The 18270-nt window shown below is 31.2% G+C and overlaps 1 protein-coding gene across 4 annotated transcripts in view; it reads right to left on the minus strand.

Moving 5' to 3' along the window:
- The window catches only part of LOC107446586 (Ig-like and fibronectin type-III domain-containing protein 2), a 95104-nt gene that overhangs the window by 24452 nt on the left and 52382 nt on the right, over positions 1–18270 (minus strand). For 3 of the 4 annotated variants that reach the window (XM_043049675.2, XM_043049673.2, XM_071182471.1), the window contains exons 5-15: positions 18141–18251; positions 17025–17081; positions 16181–16312; positions 15928–16083; positions 10152–10318; positions 8063–8146; positions 6313–6593; positions 4746–5039; positions 3813–3944; positions 2464–2653; positions 1010–1408 (exon numbers count right to left, since the gene is read on the minus strand). In XM_043049675.2, the coding sequence (XP_042905609.1) occupies positions 1010–1408; positions 2464–2653; positions 3813–3944; positions 4746–5039; positions 6313–6593; positions 8063–8146; positions 10152–10318; positions 15928–16083; positions 16181–16312; positions 17025–17081; positions 18141–18251 (2003 nt within the window). Of the gene's footprint in view, positions 1–1009; positions 1409–2463; positions 2654–3812; positions 3945–4745; positions 5040–6312; positions 6594–8058; positions 8147–10151; positions 10319–15927; positions 16084–16180; positions 16313–17024; positions 17082–18140; positions 18252–18270 lie in introns of all 4 variants that reach the window. The other variant, XM_071182472.1, reaches the window with a different exon arrangement.

The raw sequence follows: 18270 nt of genomic DNA on the forward strand, positions 1-18270 counted from the left end.
ATGTTTTTCTTTTTCTTTACTTAAATATTCATTGGCTGGCTGTGCTATAGTTTTTACGAGTAGAAGACAAAAAAGGTATGAAAGCCAGACGTAAGTTCAAAATCCAATACCACAGGACGGCATGTTCGCAAATGACCCATCAGTTGCCCGCAGTTGAGTCAACAGGCTCACTCTGAGCCATTGGACCGACCGAAGACTTCATGGGCAACAAAATTGTCTTTAACTACTATCATAAAGAATTGCAACTATCAAAAAATTACTATCAAATGATTACAGAAATCCTTATAGTATAGATTAAAAGCGATGATTACATATGGAATACCCCTTAACTAAAATCATTACAAGTGGATAATTTTTTTACGCATTAAAATATTAACATGTAATAAAATAGTAATAATGGCATAACCTTACATATGCATAGTCCAGGGGATGAGGAGGAATTTTTTCGTGAGTTTCAGTATACCGAACTTCAAACCACACTGGATACTCAGTTGTATTATTAAAATTCCACTTGACATGGATCCTTGTTGGGAGGACACTCATGGTGTGGAGATCTTGAGGTGCTTCTGGCAACATCCCAACACCCTCAGCCATGCATTGGATAATCTTCCCAGCATCCCCTATGCAGGTACTTGCAATGGCTTGTGGGCTCATCTCNAAAGATGCAAAGTTATCATATCTTTGCTTGCGATCTCCGAGATCTGTGGACACAGTGACGTCATGAGGAGGGAAATCGTAGCTTCAGTTCTAAGAGCGGAGTGAACTAGCCCCTCTATTCTCTTTAGCCCCGCATTGGACCGACCTAAGACTTGATGGCAACCGAATTTCCTACTATCATAAAAAATTGCAAACATCAAAAAATTACTATCAAATGATTACAGAAATCCTAATAATATAGATTAAAAGTGATGATTACACATCGAATACCTTAACTAAAATCATTAAAAGTGGAAAAAAATTTTACGAATTATTAGCATGTAATAAAATAGTAATGATGGCATAATCTTACATATGCATAGTCCAGTGGATGAGGAGGAATTTTTTCGTGAGTTTCAGTATACCGAACTTCAAACCACACTGGATACTCAGTTGTATTATTAAAATTCCACTTGACATGTATCCTTGTTGGTAGGACACTCATGGTGTGGAGATCTTGAGGTGCTTCAGGCAGCATCCCAACACCTTCAGCCATGCACTGGATAATCTTCCCAGCATCCCCTATGCAGGTACTTGCAATGGCTTGTGGGCTCATCTCTATCACAGCAGAACATAAGGGCTGACACTCCCAACGAATTCCTCTTCTTTGACAACAAGAAGTGTGGTCTCTCCCACCAGCTCCACAACGGACAAGGATCTCTAGCTGATTGGCACAAGGAATTGCTAGCAGTTGCAAGTCTGACATTTTCATCTGAAAAATTTTTTAACGGGTCATTTAAATGCCAATAAATTGGATTTATTTTAAAGTACTTGTGCGTAATGCCGTCGACCATGTTCGGCAAAATAAAGTAAAAAATGGCGCAAAACAGTACAGTACGAACTCTGGAAAACTACATACCAAATATGAAGTTATTCCATTTGGACGAGTGTGAAGCACTGACATATTTTTCTTGCATATTTCATGTAAAGCATTCCGTTAAGCATTCCGTTAAGCCATTAAACTTCTTGCATAAGCAAGAAGTTTAATGGCTTAACGGCTAATGTAACTGGCATTTGACAAATAAAAAAATATAAAGTTATTCTTTCAAAGTTCTTCATTTAAATATCTTTCTTTTCTCTCGTTATAATATATTGAATTTAAAGCACTTTTGTCGTATAAATATGTATAGTCATATAAACTGTGCCACTAATTGCTTTTTTTTAATTTTATGTTCTAAAACATTAATTACGAAATTTTTTTTTCAAAATTAACTTTTTATTCTAATTGGGTACATGAAACTCAAAAAGAAGAAAAAAATCGATGAGATCAGATGGTTCTTTTTTTACCCGTCGTTGAACAGCCGACCCAATTTTTGAGTTTACGACTGCTAGTGTTCAACTCCTTAGCTTTGTAATTTTGCACCCAATCCAGAAGACAAGGGAACTCCTGGATCAAGTATTGTGAGAAATTTGCCTTCGTGGAGAACCTTCTGGTGGAACTAACCAGCATTTGCGTTGCATGGAGAGGAAGACCATGAGAGCCTTCCATGGTTAGCCTGAACAAGGCGGCGTGTTAACGTCACAGCTATTAGACTTGGTTTATTATCACAAGGAATCGATTTGGGTACCTGCATTGGGCTATGTCACAACTGCTGAATCGTGGCATCAGCAAATGCCAAGATTCATATAGGTACCCAATTCCCATTAAATATGCACTGGTTACAATATGAAATGATTCTGTGCCAATTTGTCTAAATTTGCGAGAGCTTTTCTGGTCAACGGGATTTAAACGCAAGCACGGTTTTTTAATATTATTTGTGTTCTTACATTATAGGAACAGAGATCCAGGCATGATTTCTTCAATCCTGCGGCAATGCAACAGGCTGTTTCGTTGTATGTTGGAGTGTTCTTCATAATTTTTTCGGTTTTATTTACTTCTGGCGTGGTTGTGAAAACAGCTCGAACTGATCCTCGGCTGAGACCAAATGCATTTTTGGCAGCAACGTAAACCTCATATCTAAATAATAAAAACAGATCATGGGTTAACATAGCAGGAATGTGTTAATGATTAGATTATCTTATGAATATCTATTAAAACTTCTTAAGAGGACGCTATAGCTCTAGAAAAATCGCTCACGGCGAATTCTGCTTCACCTACATTATTTAATTTAAGATTTAAAGATTAGGAAAAATAGGTTCAGATATACCAATAGTAAACCGTGAAATTTCAATGCTCAAAAATTGTTTTCAAAACATCAAAATGCAAACAATTATGGCAAACTCAGGATTATGCAGTGAGGAAGTAATCCTAATGTGTTAGCATTTTGATATTTTGAAAATAAATTTTCCCTATTTTTAACTTTATGGTTAACTCGAGGCTTACCTGAACTCATTTTTCTCTAAACTTTATTATTTAATTAACTAATGAAGGTGGAACAGAATTTGCAGTGAAAAGTTTTCCCCGTGGTATAGCATCCGTTTAAGGCGCCATTTACAGAAAACAATTAATCTCATATTATCTTAGCAGTAAAAATTTAGAAACAAATAGGCTTGAAATTTTTATTAGTAAATCTTAGCTTATTCACTTAGCTATTTTAATAAACATTTAGATTATTAAAGCAAATTTAATTTAAATAAATTAAAATTTTTGGTAAATACTGTTTTTCCTTCTTTGCTAAAAAAATAAAATTAAGCAAATTATTGCCCATATTTTATTTAAAAAATAAGTAGTAATTTAATACTAGTATTATATAGTTATATTTTTCGTATAAAACGTAATGCGAGTGTGTTGCAATGTTAAAAAAATATCCTTATAAATCGAACAGATTTTGACCCAAAAATTTCTATTTAATACGAATGAAAAATTACATCGCTTGACAATTTTCCGACCGAATGAATAGCTCCTGAATGTAAGTTAACCATCGCCTGTTTTTCAACAGCTACAACCAACTATTGTTAAACAGGAATATCTCCCTATACGATTGGCAGGTTGGTTATAAATAGCTACACAAAATAATCTGAACTACAGTTACGCACTTATATCCTTAAATTAAAGTTTTAAACTTCACTAATGAATTTTCATTTTTAATTGCAAAAGAAGTAATAAAAGTTTTAATTGCTTAAATGAAATTGAGTGATACGTAAATTAGCAGAACTATGTTATATTAACTAGTTACCTTGTTTGTGGCTTTAGATCATCCAACAAATGGGGTGATTTCACGTCTGTCACGACATTATATTCAATGATTTCGTCCATTGCTACCTCTTTCCAATATAATACATAACCAAGAACACTTTCAGCTAATACACTGCAAAACATTTACTTCATAAAAATGCAAGCTCAAAATTGATCTTTATAAAACAATTCTTCGTTAAAGAAAAAACAATTTGAAACAGTGATTTATTTAGGTAAATATTTCCACGAAGTTGAATAAAATTAGTCTGTTCAATTAAAACTTCTACCACTATATAAAATATTAATATACAGTTAACAAGTGCACAAATACGGTCATTTGCAGAACAGAAATTGATGAATAAAATAGGGAAAAATAAAAGATGATTACCAGTGATTATCACGATGGCTACCACGGTATACCAGTAAAGTAAAATTAAGGATGAAGGATTTTTAATGCGCTACTCAGAGATGATACATGAACTTGATTGATAACTAAAGAATTGGCATTATTGTAAATGAAACAAACTTTGAGGGCTACAAGATATGTTGACGTAGGTTCAAGACTGGGCAGCAAGCAATGAAATATTGATCCCGGCAAACTGACATGTTTTTATTAAGTCTGAATTCGAGGAAGCGTCAATTACGGCTAATTTAATCAAAAACAAGCTATATGCTAATAACTCCAGCTACTTTCAATGTTGATCTCAAAGACACTTGAAATTCCACTAGCGTGTGTGTTTTTTCTGTTCGTTGACAGCATTGCCTCTTGTCTAATCTTCACCTACTTTACAAAATTATTCGTTCTAATAAAGATCATGTTCTTTTGCTTGAAATGTGTCAACTGCATTGAAATTTCAAAGAAGCAATGTGAGATTTTATATACGAAGTCTGATATTACCAACAACAATACCTGAACAGAAACAGGGACACTTACCTTGGAGGACTCCATCTAAGAACAGCCCACCTTGAATGTACCATCGATACCAAGAACTGTTCTGGAGATCCAGGTAGAACTTTGTAATGCTCCAAAAGACAGTTGCCGTAAATATCTATGTGATCTAAACATATGAAATGGCGGTAATCCAGCTGAGTGATATTGCCACGGCAGAAATCTAGGCAGATCTCAGGCAAACCTCTTTGTTGACAGCACTGACTATGATCCACCCCTCCAGCCATGCATTCAAAAGTAATGTTGACATATGGTGCACACATGAGGACATCCGATAATCTATAGGCAAGCGAATAAGAAGAATAAAATCTTTAACTAATTTATTGCTTAAACAATTAAATAAATTGTATTCTTAATAAATTTTAATTCTTATTTAAAATATTCATATTTTTTGCCATTTAAAAAAATACTATCAATATTTATAAAATAATATATGCTTGGTGTTTGAAAATTCAAAAAACAGTTCGATAGAAATTTTTTCTAGTCTTTTGCACTATTAGCAAATTAGTCGATTTTTAAAACAATCTTTTAAAAATTCATACCCGATTAGCACGAGTTCTTTATCACAGCACAGTATGTAGCGCGAATCCATATTGTTGGAAACGCAGATTCGCGAGAATTATTTCTTTAAAGGGGTAACACAGTACAAATGCTTTTGTTTGTCATGATGGACCGGTATCTAATCAATTAAAAATTAAAATTAAATGATACACGGTGAGCATTTTTTTCAATATCAAGACATAGTAATATGACAAGTAATATGAATGCCAAATTATTTGAAATTTCAAAAATGTATGCAAGCTTAAACTTTGCAAGCAAAAATTCGTCAAGCAATATCAATCTGATTATGGAATTATAATTACCTTTGTAATGAAATAGGAAACACAAAAAACAACATAATTAACACTAATAAAAAACTTTAAAAACGTACTGTACTTTTGATACTATAAGCAAGTATCAGTACCAAAACACGGAATGAAAAAAAATACATTCCTCTCCCTTCTATCTTGGCACTTGGGATGATACTTTAGGACTACATATTTTTTAACCATTTTTATTATCGCAAGCATCGTCATCGGTGTCAAAACATAAAATAACGAAAACTATCATCGTGTGTCTGCTATAGTCGATTTTCATGTTAAGTTTTATACTAAATAAAGTATCTGGTTATGATACTTTATTTAATATCAAACAGCGTTTTAATCCCTTCCTTCTCGTTCGCGTGAAAATGACGGGGTGAGGTTTCGCCCTCTATTTCTAGCTCCCGTGATATTTCCGGGCTGGAGTGTTCAGTAGTACAGCACCAATGAGAATAAAACTAATTCATTTCTTTTGCCCGGAGAACATTTTATTTCTCGTTTTACACACCAGGCGGCAGTACCAGGATGTTTTTAAGGTAATTGTAGATAGTTAGTTTATTTTAAGCTAGATATCAGCACTAATCAAATAAGTGTATTTGTGATTTGTGAAAAAATAGGCACTTTTATGACCGTTTTCTTGAAAATTAGCCGATCGTTAAGGGGTTAAGTATCGTTGCCAGAAGATATCTTACTTTGCATCTTCTTCAGCCGATGGATCACAAAGACTATTGAGACATTTTCCTTGTGGAACACCTTTATCCTCACAGCACTTCGTGATGTTTGGTAAATGAGCAAAATAAATTTCTGAAGTGTTAACTGGAACCGCATCTCTCGAGTCGGAAGACAATGTCAGGGCTCTAACTGCATATGTTGGCATACTAGTTCCATGCGAATTCTCAGATGTCACTCTAACTTCGTACATTGACATAGGCTGAAGACCACTGGCCACGTAGCTGGTTTTATTGCCATCTACCTTCAATTTTTCAAACAAAAAAAATTTATGTAAAAACTGTTATATTTTTTTTCTAGATAACTAAAATGTGGTGTTTGGTCTCAATACCATCGCAATTCTCATATCGGATATTAATTTTTTCAACTGTTTAAGTGAATTCGATCAGAAATAGTTATTTCCATTTTTTCTAGCTTTTATTAATTGTTCATCAAAGTTTTAACCAAGCTTTTAATTAATCGTTTCATTATTTTAAAAATATTAAAATATCTGAAAATAATAAATCAAATATTTCTTAAAAAACCGTTTTTTTTTTTTTTTTTTTTTTTTTTTTTTTTTTTTTTTTTTTTTTTTTTTTTNTTTATTGCCATCTACCTTCAATTTTTCAAACAAAAAAAAATAATTATTATTGTCAAAATTTTTATATTTTCATCCTAGATGACTAAAATGTGGTGTTTGGTCTCAATACCATCGCAATTCTCATATTGGATATTAATTTTTTCTACTGTTTAAGTGGATTCGATCAGAAATAGTTATTTCCATTTTTTCTAGCTTCTTTTTTTAATTGTTCATCAAAGTTTTAATCACGCTTTTAATTAATCGTTTCATTATTTTAAAAATATAAAAATATATGAAAATAATAAATCAAATATTTCTTGAAAAAGCACGTTTTTTTTTTTAATTTTTCATTAGTTTTAAAAGCTAGTTTTTTTTAAGAGTACCATTCATTAGTTTTACCATTCATTGGTATGTATTCATAGAAATATATATCTTTCTGGCTCACTGTTGGCACAAGAAGATTTTGTCGGTCCATGTGTAAGAAAATAACCTTTATTCGTAGATTTTTTACTGAAAATATTTATATCTTAATTGTTAGTAGTTAGTATGCAAAGTAGTAGAACAGAAAATAATGGTCATTGCCCGAGGTTCACTCATTTCACAACAAGTATTACCGCATGTAAATATATGTGTTTTCTAAAAATTCCTGGGGATCTTCAGTTTTGATCCCTTGAAAACCATGAGAAAAAATGTTTTTGCAAAAATAAAAAAACTTTTTGTTCAATATAATTTTCCTTACGAGCACAGTTCGAAAATTTCAACAAAATAAAAAATTACAAGTACCTAACCTAGCCTGATTTGAAACATTTTTTAAAAATAGTTGGCTCCTAATGTAATTAATCCATAGGTTTATTTAAATAGTTTATTTATGCTATAGTGTTATTATTATATAAATTATCATGTGAATAGATATCAGAACTATAAACTCAAGACAAACAGAAATAAACTAATTCAAGTCCTCATCCAACTGGTTAATGACATTTTGAGAAATCAATTCAATATAAATTAAAGTAATTTATTATGAAAACCATCAAAAATGTCAAGTTTAAGCTCTAATAAAACCAAAATTTCCGCGTCAATTATATTAAAACTCATTTTAATTTTTTATAAGAATGAAAAAGTGTCAGAGTAGTTAAGATGCTAGTTATACTTACAATGACTGTCATGAAAGATTTCACAGACGTTGATGTTCCTAATTTCTTTAATTCTGGTATCTTGCTCATTTTCTTTTGATCTGTCTATATAGAGCACAAAATAGTTAAGGTTATAGTTATAAGTTTATTTAGTACTAATAAACTTATATATACAAGGTGTTCCGCACATCCACCATTAATGTATATTAGAACACTTGAAAAAATAAAAAAGTACTCACACATTGTTGAGTATAAACTAATACTTAGGCGAGATGAAAACAAAACACGGTTTCAATATTCGTCGAATAACTATTGTGAATAGTGAAAAAAAAATTCAAAACCTGTTTGATTTCCTGATGAAACTTGAAAGCATTTCAACCCACCTCTGTTCCCTCTAGCAAACAAGTAACGACTTATTTCGATATTATTATTCTTTTTTCTTTCTTTTAGGGTCTAAATGGTTTTGATTTCATCGAGAAAGTATCAATGTACGACTTTTTTCGACCTTCTAAATTTAACTTAGAATTCTGAACAATGCACAACTTTTTTCGACCTTCTAAATTTAACTTAGAATTCTGAACAATTCACAACTTTTTTCAACATTCCAAATTTATTTTTTTACCAGAATTTAGCGTTATTTAAATGTAAAAACTTTTTCGAAACAATGCAAACAACTTTTGTAATTAAATTTTTGGAGCTAAAATTTAAAGAAAAAGAAAACTATGACGTCTTGCTCGCTCGATTGAAATTATAAAAACCATGTTAACTCTTTGCGCAGATGAGACACAGGTGTCCCTTTTAGTTTTTGACGTTCTAATTACAAGTAAAAATGTATTTTGGTACTTTTTAATTATAAACAATTTTTAATTATAACAGTCTAATAATCTTTAAAAAAATCTGTCATATTCTCGGAATTTTATTTGCTCTAAAATATAAAATCCAAAAAAAGTAGCTTCACTTTTTTTTTCATTGATATTCAAAACTTTATCAATAATTGATTTTGTAAATTAAAGAAATTTCAAAGAAGAATTACTATTTCTCTTATATCTTAATAACTACAACGAGGAGAAAATTTGAAAATTTACACTTAGTTGTAGTGTATTGATGTGATTGTTTGGAAGTGAGCCATGTTTGTAACATTTTCACTTTAACGCCGAAAAAATACCAGTGTTTCATACTGTATTTCTTAACCATAAATGATTAAAATGCTAAATATAATGTTTTTTTACTTAATTATATTATACATATAAAAAATATAATATTTCACAGTATTATATTTTTTGCTAAATATAACATTTTAGACCTAAATTATTACAAAACAATGACAAAAGTGTAAAAATTCGTTTAATAAAAATTCTGCGTCAAAGGATAATGACCTGAAATAATTTTTATTAGTGAAATATGCTTTAAAAAAACTTACTACCGTAAAGAATTTGAAAAACAAAAAGTATTTCTTAAATTAAAACAAAAACTTCATTTTCAGGATTTTTATCGAAATTTTTTTTTTAATTTTGACCAAAATATACATATAAAGTATCTTCCAATATTTTAGTTTTAGGATAAATTTAAGCAGCATGCTATACTTTAAACAATTTCAAAGTTTTAACTGAATAGACTTGTTAGATTTCGAGAAATCTTGCTTGCAAAATGAAAAATTTTGATTGAGAAAAACAAATTTAAAAACAAAACTTGAATAAATAACAAAATATTTGTGTTTGCAGATGATTCCAGATTAAAAAATAGTTGTTAATTTCTATTTTTAATCGGCAAGATTATTTATTGTTTTTTATTTTATTTAATTTCATTTCATTTTATTTTACTTATTTATTATTTTGCTGAAACTTGAGAAGTTTTTTGAGTATTACTTTATACTTGATGTCAAATTATTCAGAATAAAACCTATCATAACAAAAAGATCTTCTGAGACCCATTTAGAAAAAAACCTTCTTCACTCTTTGAATACGATCTCTTATGTGTATCTCCTTTCTCTTCTTTTTTGACAAGGTTTTAAAAAATACTTGTATGAAACACTCTGCATGATTTTTTTTTCAGTTGCAACTATCAAAACTTCTGAAAAAATAGGCGTTCAAGAAATCCAAATTTTACTTACTGATCCCAATTCCATTTCCTGTGCATCACTCAATTCTTTTATCAACGTAAGATTCAGATGATATCTCTCTACTGGTACATCCTGATGGGGTGGAATCCATTTCACTTTGAGCTCAGATTCCGAAAGGGCTTCCACGGTTAGCTCTTGCGGAGGTCCTGGCAGTAGCTCTATTTTAAAACGGGAAAAAAAAGGAATTTATTTTTCATTACAAACTAAAAAAGATAATAACGAATAAACATAAATTCTATCATTTTAACAAGTTTGTATCTATTCTTAGAACTTATATACTTAGAACTTATATACTTAGAACTTATATAACTTAGAACTTAAAGAGTATGTACTTTGTATATACTCTTTAAGCTCAGATTCTGAAAGGGCTTCGACGGTTAGCTCTTGCGGAGGCCCTGGCAGTAGCTCTATTTTAAAACGGGAAAAAAGGAATTTATTTTTCATTACTAACTGAAAGAGGTAATAAAGAATAAGCATAAATTCTATCATTTTAACAAGCTTATATATACTCTTAGAACTTATATACTTAGAACTTAGAACTTCTATAACTTAGAACTTAAAGAGTATATACTTTGTATATACTCTTTATACTTTGCTTGTATATACTTTGCTTAAAGAGTATATACAAAGTAAAGAGTATATACTTTGTATATACTCTTTAAGCTCAGATTCTGAAAGGGCTTCGACGGTTAGCTCTTGCGGAGGCCCTGGCAGTAGCTCTATATTAAAACGGGAAAAAATAACTTTATTTTTCATTACTAACTAAAAGCGATAATAAAGATAAGCATAAATTCTATCATTTTAGCAAGTTTATATATACTCTTAGAACACTTCAGACATTTATTGATTTCCAACTATCTGTTGTAGACACGAAACATGTAGGACTCAATTGAAGGTATACAAATTATACCCCAAGCAATGATGCATCATGGCATATTCATTTTTGATTTCAATGGTTCAAAGGATTGCAATTTGGAAAATGTGGTCCCAATTGTTTTGTCAGGAGCCCCCTTTTGCTTATTAAATTATATCATAAAAACTTTTAGGCAGATGGAGTATATAACGCTTCCGAGCTCTGAGATTGAGTCTCTGCGTCTGAGTTGAGAGAGAGAAAGAGATATCCGTTAGCTGCAGACAGGATTTGACCAAAGGGCCACCGGTTTGGTCGTAAGATGCCCCAAACATCATAGTTGTTCAGTGCACCAAAAAAAGAGAAAAAAAATGGACCACCCTTTTATAACTTTCGATCTAATGATTGGATTTTTATTTCCTAAGACTCAATCTTAATGTCTCAAGAGGGTGACCTGAAACATGCTAATTAATAAGCACAGGCGATATTTTAAGATACGAAATCAGACGCAAAAATGTATTTTCTCTGAGTAAACATACTTTTTTTTGACGAATTTTTTCTTCTGATCCCCGAAAAATAGGGCGTAGCCGCAGTTTGGGAAAAATGGTCCCAACAGTTCGGTCAGGCGAGTGCTGCAAAGTTTGAACCCTTTAGTTTGGACCCTTTCGCTATATCTATATTTGAGGGTTAGATATTCAAATCTGTCGAGAAAAAGGTATGTTTATTTCAGAAAAGTGCATATTTGTGTCTGATTTTGTAACCTAAAACATCGTCTGCACTTATTAATTAGCATATTTGACGTCACCTCGTCGAGCCATTAAGATCGTCCTAGAACGCCATTATGAGTCTTAGAACGTGAAAATCCTATTATTGGATTAAAAAATATTCAGGGCGGTCCGTATTTTTGGTGCACGGCATTACTATGATAGAGCATCATTTGTCAAACTTTCTAAAAATGCTCAAAATCAATCAAAAATTAATCAAAAATTGCTAAAAACTGTTTTTGAATGAGATATTTTTAAAAACCAAAACAAGATATTTTCACAGTCCATATTAAAGAAGCAATAGAGCTGACAATTTGAGAATTAATTTTTTAAAATTACTTTAAAAGAGCGGATCTCTTAAAACTAATCTCATGTTAAAAATTGTTCGTCAAATTTTCTGAAAATGCCCACATTTGTCCAAAAGTGCCAAAACATGATATTTCCACAGTCCATATTAAAGAAGCAATACAGCGGACACTTTGTGAATTGTTTTAAATTTTTTGAAAAAAGCGAACTTCTTAAAACTGGCTTCATGTTAAAATATGTGCGCCAAATTTTCTAAAAATGTCCACATTTGTCCAAAAGTGCCAACGCATGATATTTCCACAGTCCATATTAAAGACGCTATAAAACGGACACTCTGTTAATTTTTTTAATTTTTTTGTAGAAAGCGAACCTCTTGAAACTAGTTTCGTGTTAAAATATGAGCGTCAAATTTTCCGAAAATGTCCACATTTGGACAATGTCATTTGTCCAAAAGTGCCAACACATGATATTGCTACAGTCCATATTAAAGAAGCAATACAGTGGGAAACATTGTGAATTTTTTTAAAATTTTTTGAGCCTCTTGAAACTGGTTTCATGTTAAAATATGTGCGTCAAATTTTTGGTAAATGTTGTCATTTGTCCAAAAGTGCCAACACATGATATTGCTACAGTCCATATTAAAGAAGCAATACAGTGGGAAACATTGTGAATTTTTTTTAATTTCTTGAGCCCCTTGAAACTGGTTTCATGTTAAAATATGTGCGTCAAATTTTTGGTAAATGTTGTCATTTGTCCAAAAGTGCCATTACATGATATTGCTACAGTCCATATTAAAGAAGCAATACAGTGGGAAACATTGTGAATTTTTTTTAATTTCTTGAGCCTCTTGAAACTGGTTTCATGTTAAAATATGTGCGTCAAATTTTTGGTAAATGTTGTCATTTGTCCAAAAGTGCCAACACATGATATTGCGACAGTCCATATTAAAGAAGCAATACAGTGGGAAACATTGTGAATTTTTTTTAATTTNCGTCAATTTTCTTGAAAATGTCCACATTTGTCCAAAAGTGCCAAAACATGATATTTCCACAATCCATATTAAAGAAGCAATACAGGGCAGGGCTCGAAAAACAGCCCGTCCGCCCGTCCTCGGGGGTCAAAAATTCCCCGAGGACAACGAATTTCTCGAATGCGACGTCCGCATGGACGGCCATTTTCCTGGTAATTGACATTCTAGATAACTTGCCTTTGTCACTTAAATTATTTCATAAAGGAAATAAATTATTTCATAAACGAAATACTAAGTTACTACTAGTAACCTAGTATTTCTTTTATACCTGTATATTGTATTTCTAGCATTTGTAATCCTAGTAACAACGTATTCATTAAGCAATTTATATAAATGTTTGTAATAAATAAGAGAAAATTATATTTTTATTTATTTAGAAGCGACGGGTTAGTTTAAAAGGAGGACGGGTTCATTGTTGGACAAGCCGTCCTCGGGGACGGGTAAAATTTCTGAGTTTTTTCGAGCCCTGATACAGGGGACACTTTGTGAATTGTTTTGAATTTTTTTGAGAAAAGCGAACCTCTTAAAACTGGTTTCATGATAAAATATGTGCGTCAATTTTCTTGAAAATGTTCACACTTGTCCAAAAGTGCCAAAACATGATATTTCCACAGTCCATATTAAAGAAGCAATACAGCTGCCATTTTGTGAATTTTTTAAAGTTGTTTGAAAAACCGAACCTCTTAAAACTGGTTTCATGATAAAATATGTGCGTCAATTTTCTTGAAAATGTCCACATTTGTCCAAAAGTGCCAAAACATGATATTTCCACAGTCCATATTAAAGAAGCAATACAGCGGCCATTTTGTGAATTTTTTAAAGTTGTTTGAAAAACCGAACCTCTTAAAATTGGTTTCATGTCAAATATGTGCGTCAAATTTTTTGAAAATGTCCACATTTGCCCAAAAGTGCCAAAACATGATATTTCCACAATCCATATTAAAGAAACAGTACAGGAGACACTTTGTGAATTGTTTAGAATTTTTTTGAGAAAACCGAACCTTTTAGAATTGGTTTCATGTTAAAATATGTGCGTCAAATTTTTTTAAAATGTCCACATTTGCCAAAAAGTGCCAAAACATGATATTTCCACAATCCATATTAAAGAAGCAATACAGGGGACACTTTGTGAATTTTTTTGAGAAAAGCGAACCTCTTAAAACTGGTTTCATGATAAAATATGTGCGTCAATTTTCTTGAAAATGTCTACATTTGTCCAAAAGTGCCAAAACATGATATTTCCACAGTCCATATTAAAGAAGCAATACAGCGGACACTCTGTTAATTTTTTTAAATTTTTTGAAACAAGCGAACCTTTTAAAACTGGTTTCATGTTAAAATATGTTCAGTCAAATTTTCTGAAAATGTCCACATTTGCCCGAAAGTGCGAAAACATGATATTTCCACAGTCCATGTTAAAGAAGCAATGCAGGGGACACTTTGAGAAGCAATACAGCGGACACTTTGTGAATTGTTTTTAATTTTTTTGATAAAAGCGAACCTCTTAAAACTGGTTCCATGATAAAATATGTGCGTCAAATTTTTTGAAAATGTCCGCATTTGTCCAAAAGTGCCAAAACATGTTATTTCCACAGTGCATATTAAAGAAGCAATACAGCGGACATTTTGTGAATTGTTTTAAATTTTTTTACCTCTTGAAACTGGTTTCATGTTAAAATATGTGCGTCAAATTTTTGGTGAATACCCTCATTTGTCCAAAAGTACGTAAAGAATGTCCTTAAATCAGATCTTTTTTAAACCAAAACATGATATTTCCACACATTATTAAAGTCCTTGCACCAAAACATGATTTGTACAAAAGTGCTCAACGTAGGGGGTTAAGGGGAAAACCAACTTCTCGAAAGCTGTTAATAAATTGATAAGGGTGATGGGAAAACTGACATGAGTGTTATTAACGTCTAAATTGAGTAAAAATTTAAAAAGGTAGGCAAAAATTTAAAATGGACAAGACTTTAAAAATTATAGTATGGTTAGGAAATATTATGCTTTTTGGGGTGAGTGGAGGAGTTCACCTCTCGAGAAGATGTAAATATATATTTTTTATGTATATTACTAGATCTCTAACGAGGATGGTTTATTAATTTAAAACATCTATTAACTATTTTCCTCCGTTGAAGTACTGAGAGAGATGTCATTTCCATGCTATAGTCATTATACCTGTATTTATAGTCATTTTATTTATATTTCCCTACGGGCACGTTGTAGTTACAGAATTCGTAGTACGTTTCTTCTAGTTTTTAATTATGAATAAATAAATAAATTAATATATTTTAAATATAAATTTTCTATCTACATATTCCATTTAAATTTTCTATCTTAAGCCGAAAAAAGAATTGCATTTTTCCTGGAAAAGAGACAAATTTCGCGCACAAACTTTTGGTCGCAAAATGCGGATTCGTAGCACTCCAAAAAGCACAAATCTAAAAATAAAAAAAAATTACCAAAAAATAATTAATTAAGAAAAAAAAATTCCTTCAATTTTTCCAGGTAACATACATTTTTAAAATTTTTTCGCCTAGTGGGTCATATAATTTGGTTTTCTTAAGTTTTTTTTCCAAGTACAAATGATTATTTTTTAAATCCAGGATGTGATTAACATTTTAAAAAAAGGTTCTAACTCAAAGCATCAATAATTGTGTAGTTTGAAAACAAAATGTGCTGTGTTTTTGAGGACAATATTTACGTTTTCGAAAAAACAAACCCTGGTGAATAAAAGTCAATTTGAGGTGCTGGTGAGCAGAACAAACTGAACAATGGTCTCCTAGTTATTAAAAAAAAATTCTTAAACTTGCTTACCTATTCCTTCAGCAATGCAAGACAGAGTAGGAATAGTATGATCCATGCAGGAATAATGTTGCAGTACTGTAGACAAACCATAATCACCGGAACAAACTGATCTACACACTTCAGGTATATTTTGCTTCTCACAGCAAGGCATGTGGTTCCGGCCATCTGTAAATATAAGACACGAAATATTCTCAAGAAAACTACTCTCATCATGTTCGAGCTGTAATCGATTATTCAGTAACTTTTATTTTGCTTGAAGTACCTGTCAGACACCTTGTAATCACTGGTAGATGGTCCATGCATTGCCAGGGGTTCGGGTGTCCGCCCATTATCACAGACTGTAAGCTGCAGAAGTCTCTGCAATTCGCAGGAACTCCATGGTTAACACAGCAATCTAAAAACAACATAAAATTTATAATATCGTATCTTAAACCTGGCTTTTACAATTTCTTCGGCTATTGAACCCTAAATGATAAACCATGGGATGGAACCCCTCTTTAGGCGGAACCCACGACTTAATGAGTAAAATAATGGACAGTTATCACAGACTGTAAGTTGCAGAATCTTAAACAAAAATTTTACAATTTTTTTCGACTACGGAACCTTAAATCATTAGGCCAAACCCATGACTTAGTAAAATCATGTTTAGTTGAGACCGCATTAACCAATAAGAAAATATTTTATTTTGAAAATATTTAATAAGAGGGAGATGAAATTTTTTCATCGTTTTATTATTTATAATCTTAAGTCAGATTTTATTTTCGAAAATTAAATTTACAGCCCTGTGAAGCCGTATTAGTTTTTATCAAATATAAACAGAATATCACATTCATTATAGGCAAAACAGAATAAAAGTTTGAGTAAATGCAGTGGTATTATATATGAGTGTCATAATTTCTTATAAATAATGTGTTTAAAACATGTAATTATATTCGCAAATTAATAATTTAGCATTGTAATTCATCGCAAATTAATATTTTTATGCATTCAAGCAAACAAAATTTATAAACTTTATGTCACATATACTTAAATATCAATGATGATAATAGTAAATAATTAGTCAGTAAATAAAATAATGCCACATTTATTAACATTAATTAACTTACTTGTATAATTATGATCCACAGGGAAGGCTTTGGTACTGGTTTGAATTCTCTCTACCACTATAAAACATATTTTAATGAATAATTACTAACTTAAAGTAAGATTAAAATTGTAAAATAATATTAATTCAAATAACACTTCTATTTGATTTGATAAACCGATGAGCGAAAGTAATTTGTTTGCAATATTAAATAATGTAAATTAATGCGTCCAATTTAAAGTAATTGTTTTAATGATAATCTTCAATTAATTAAGTTTGCTTTCTAATTAATTTAGTTTAATTTTTTTTTAAATTAATTTACATTAATTTGACTTTTTAATCAAACATTTATAGCAGTGCTCCCCAACCTTTTTATCACCGCTGGCCTGTCAACGTTTGATAATTTTACCGCGGCCCTCTGAGGGGGGGACGTTGATTGTTTATATTTCAGATCATTTTGCTTTATTAATTTAAATTTAATTATATTTAAGCATGTCTTCAAAATAAAATACAGTTACACCAAAAAAGAAATATAAAGTGATTTAACATTTTAGCCTACTAGAACGTTAAATCAATGAGAACCCTGATCTTGTTTCCTTGCAATGAGACGGTTCCATCTGGGGGTAATCGGAGAAAATGATACATTACAAACATTAAACAATTTATGTCACTATACCTTCGGGGGCCCCTTTTTCTAAAATGAATAAAATTTTAATGGAACACAGATATTTTTAATTTGGGGTATAAACCTAGGAATTTAAATTTAGTTTCAATGAAATGGTCAGACCGGTACTATTTGATCCACGGACCGGTACCTGTACCTGATTTATAACATTTGCTCATTTTAACTTGATGGGAGTACCAGTTTTGTTTCTGACATTTATTAACAAAGGGGATAAAATCTAGGAAAGCTGAAACGAATTTCAATAATAAATTGATCAGATAATTGAAAGGTATAAAATAGCAAGATAAAAATTTAGGAATCAATTATATTTTATCTCAATTTTAATTCGCTAACTAATTTGCATTTATCATGGGATAAATATAATAAATTTAATTATCACTAAAAACTGCACGCGTCATCAGCAAAATAAGAGTTTTACAAATATTATCCAAGTACAATAGGCAGACGTCTTACCTGAGAGTAGCCTAAATATCTGCATTCGAGGATTTGTGTTGACTTCGCAGATATATCGACCTGAGTCATTCACTTGAGCTTTTTGAATTTGAAGCACCCATGTTTCATGTCCTGAAACAGATTTATTTAT

This window comes from Parasteatoda tepidariorum, chromosome 6 (assembly GCF_043381705.1).
Source record: "Parasteatoda tepidariorum isolate YZ-2023 chromosome 6, CAS_Ptep_4.0, whole genome shotgun sequence".
Lineage (NCBI taxonomy): Eukaryota > Metazoa > Arthropoda > Arachnida > Araneae > Theridiidae > Parasteatoda > Parasteatoda tepidariorum.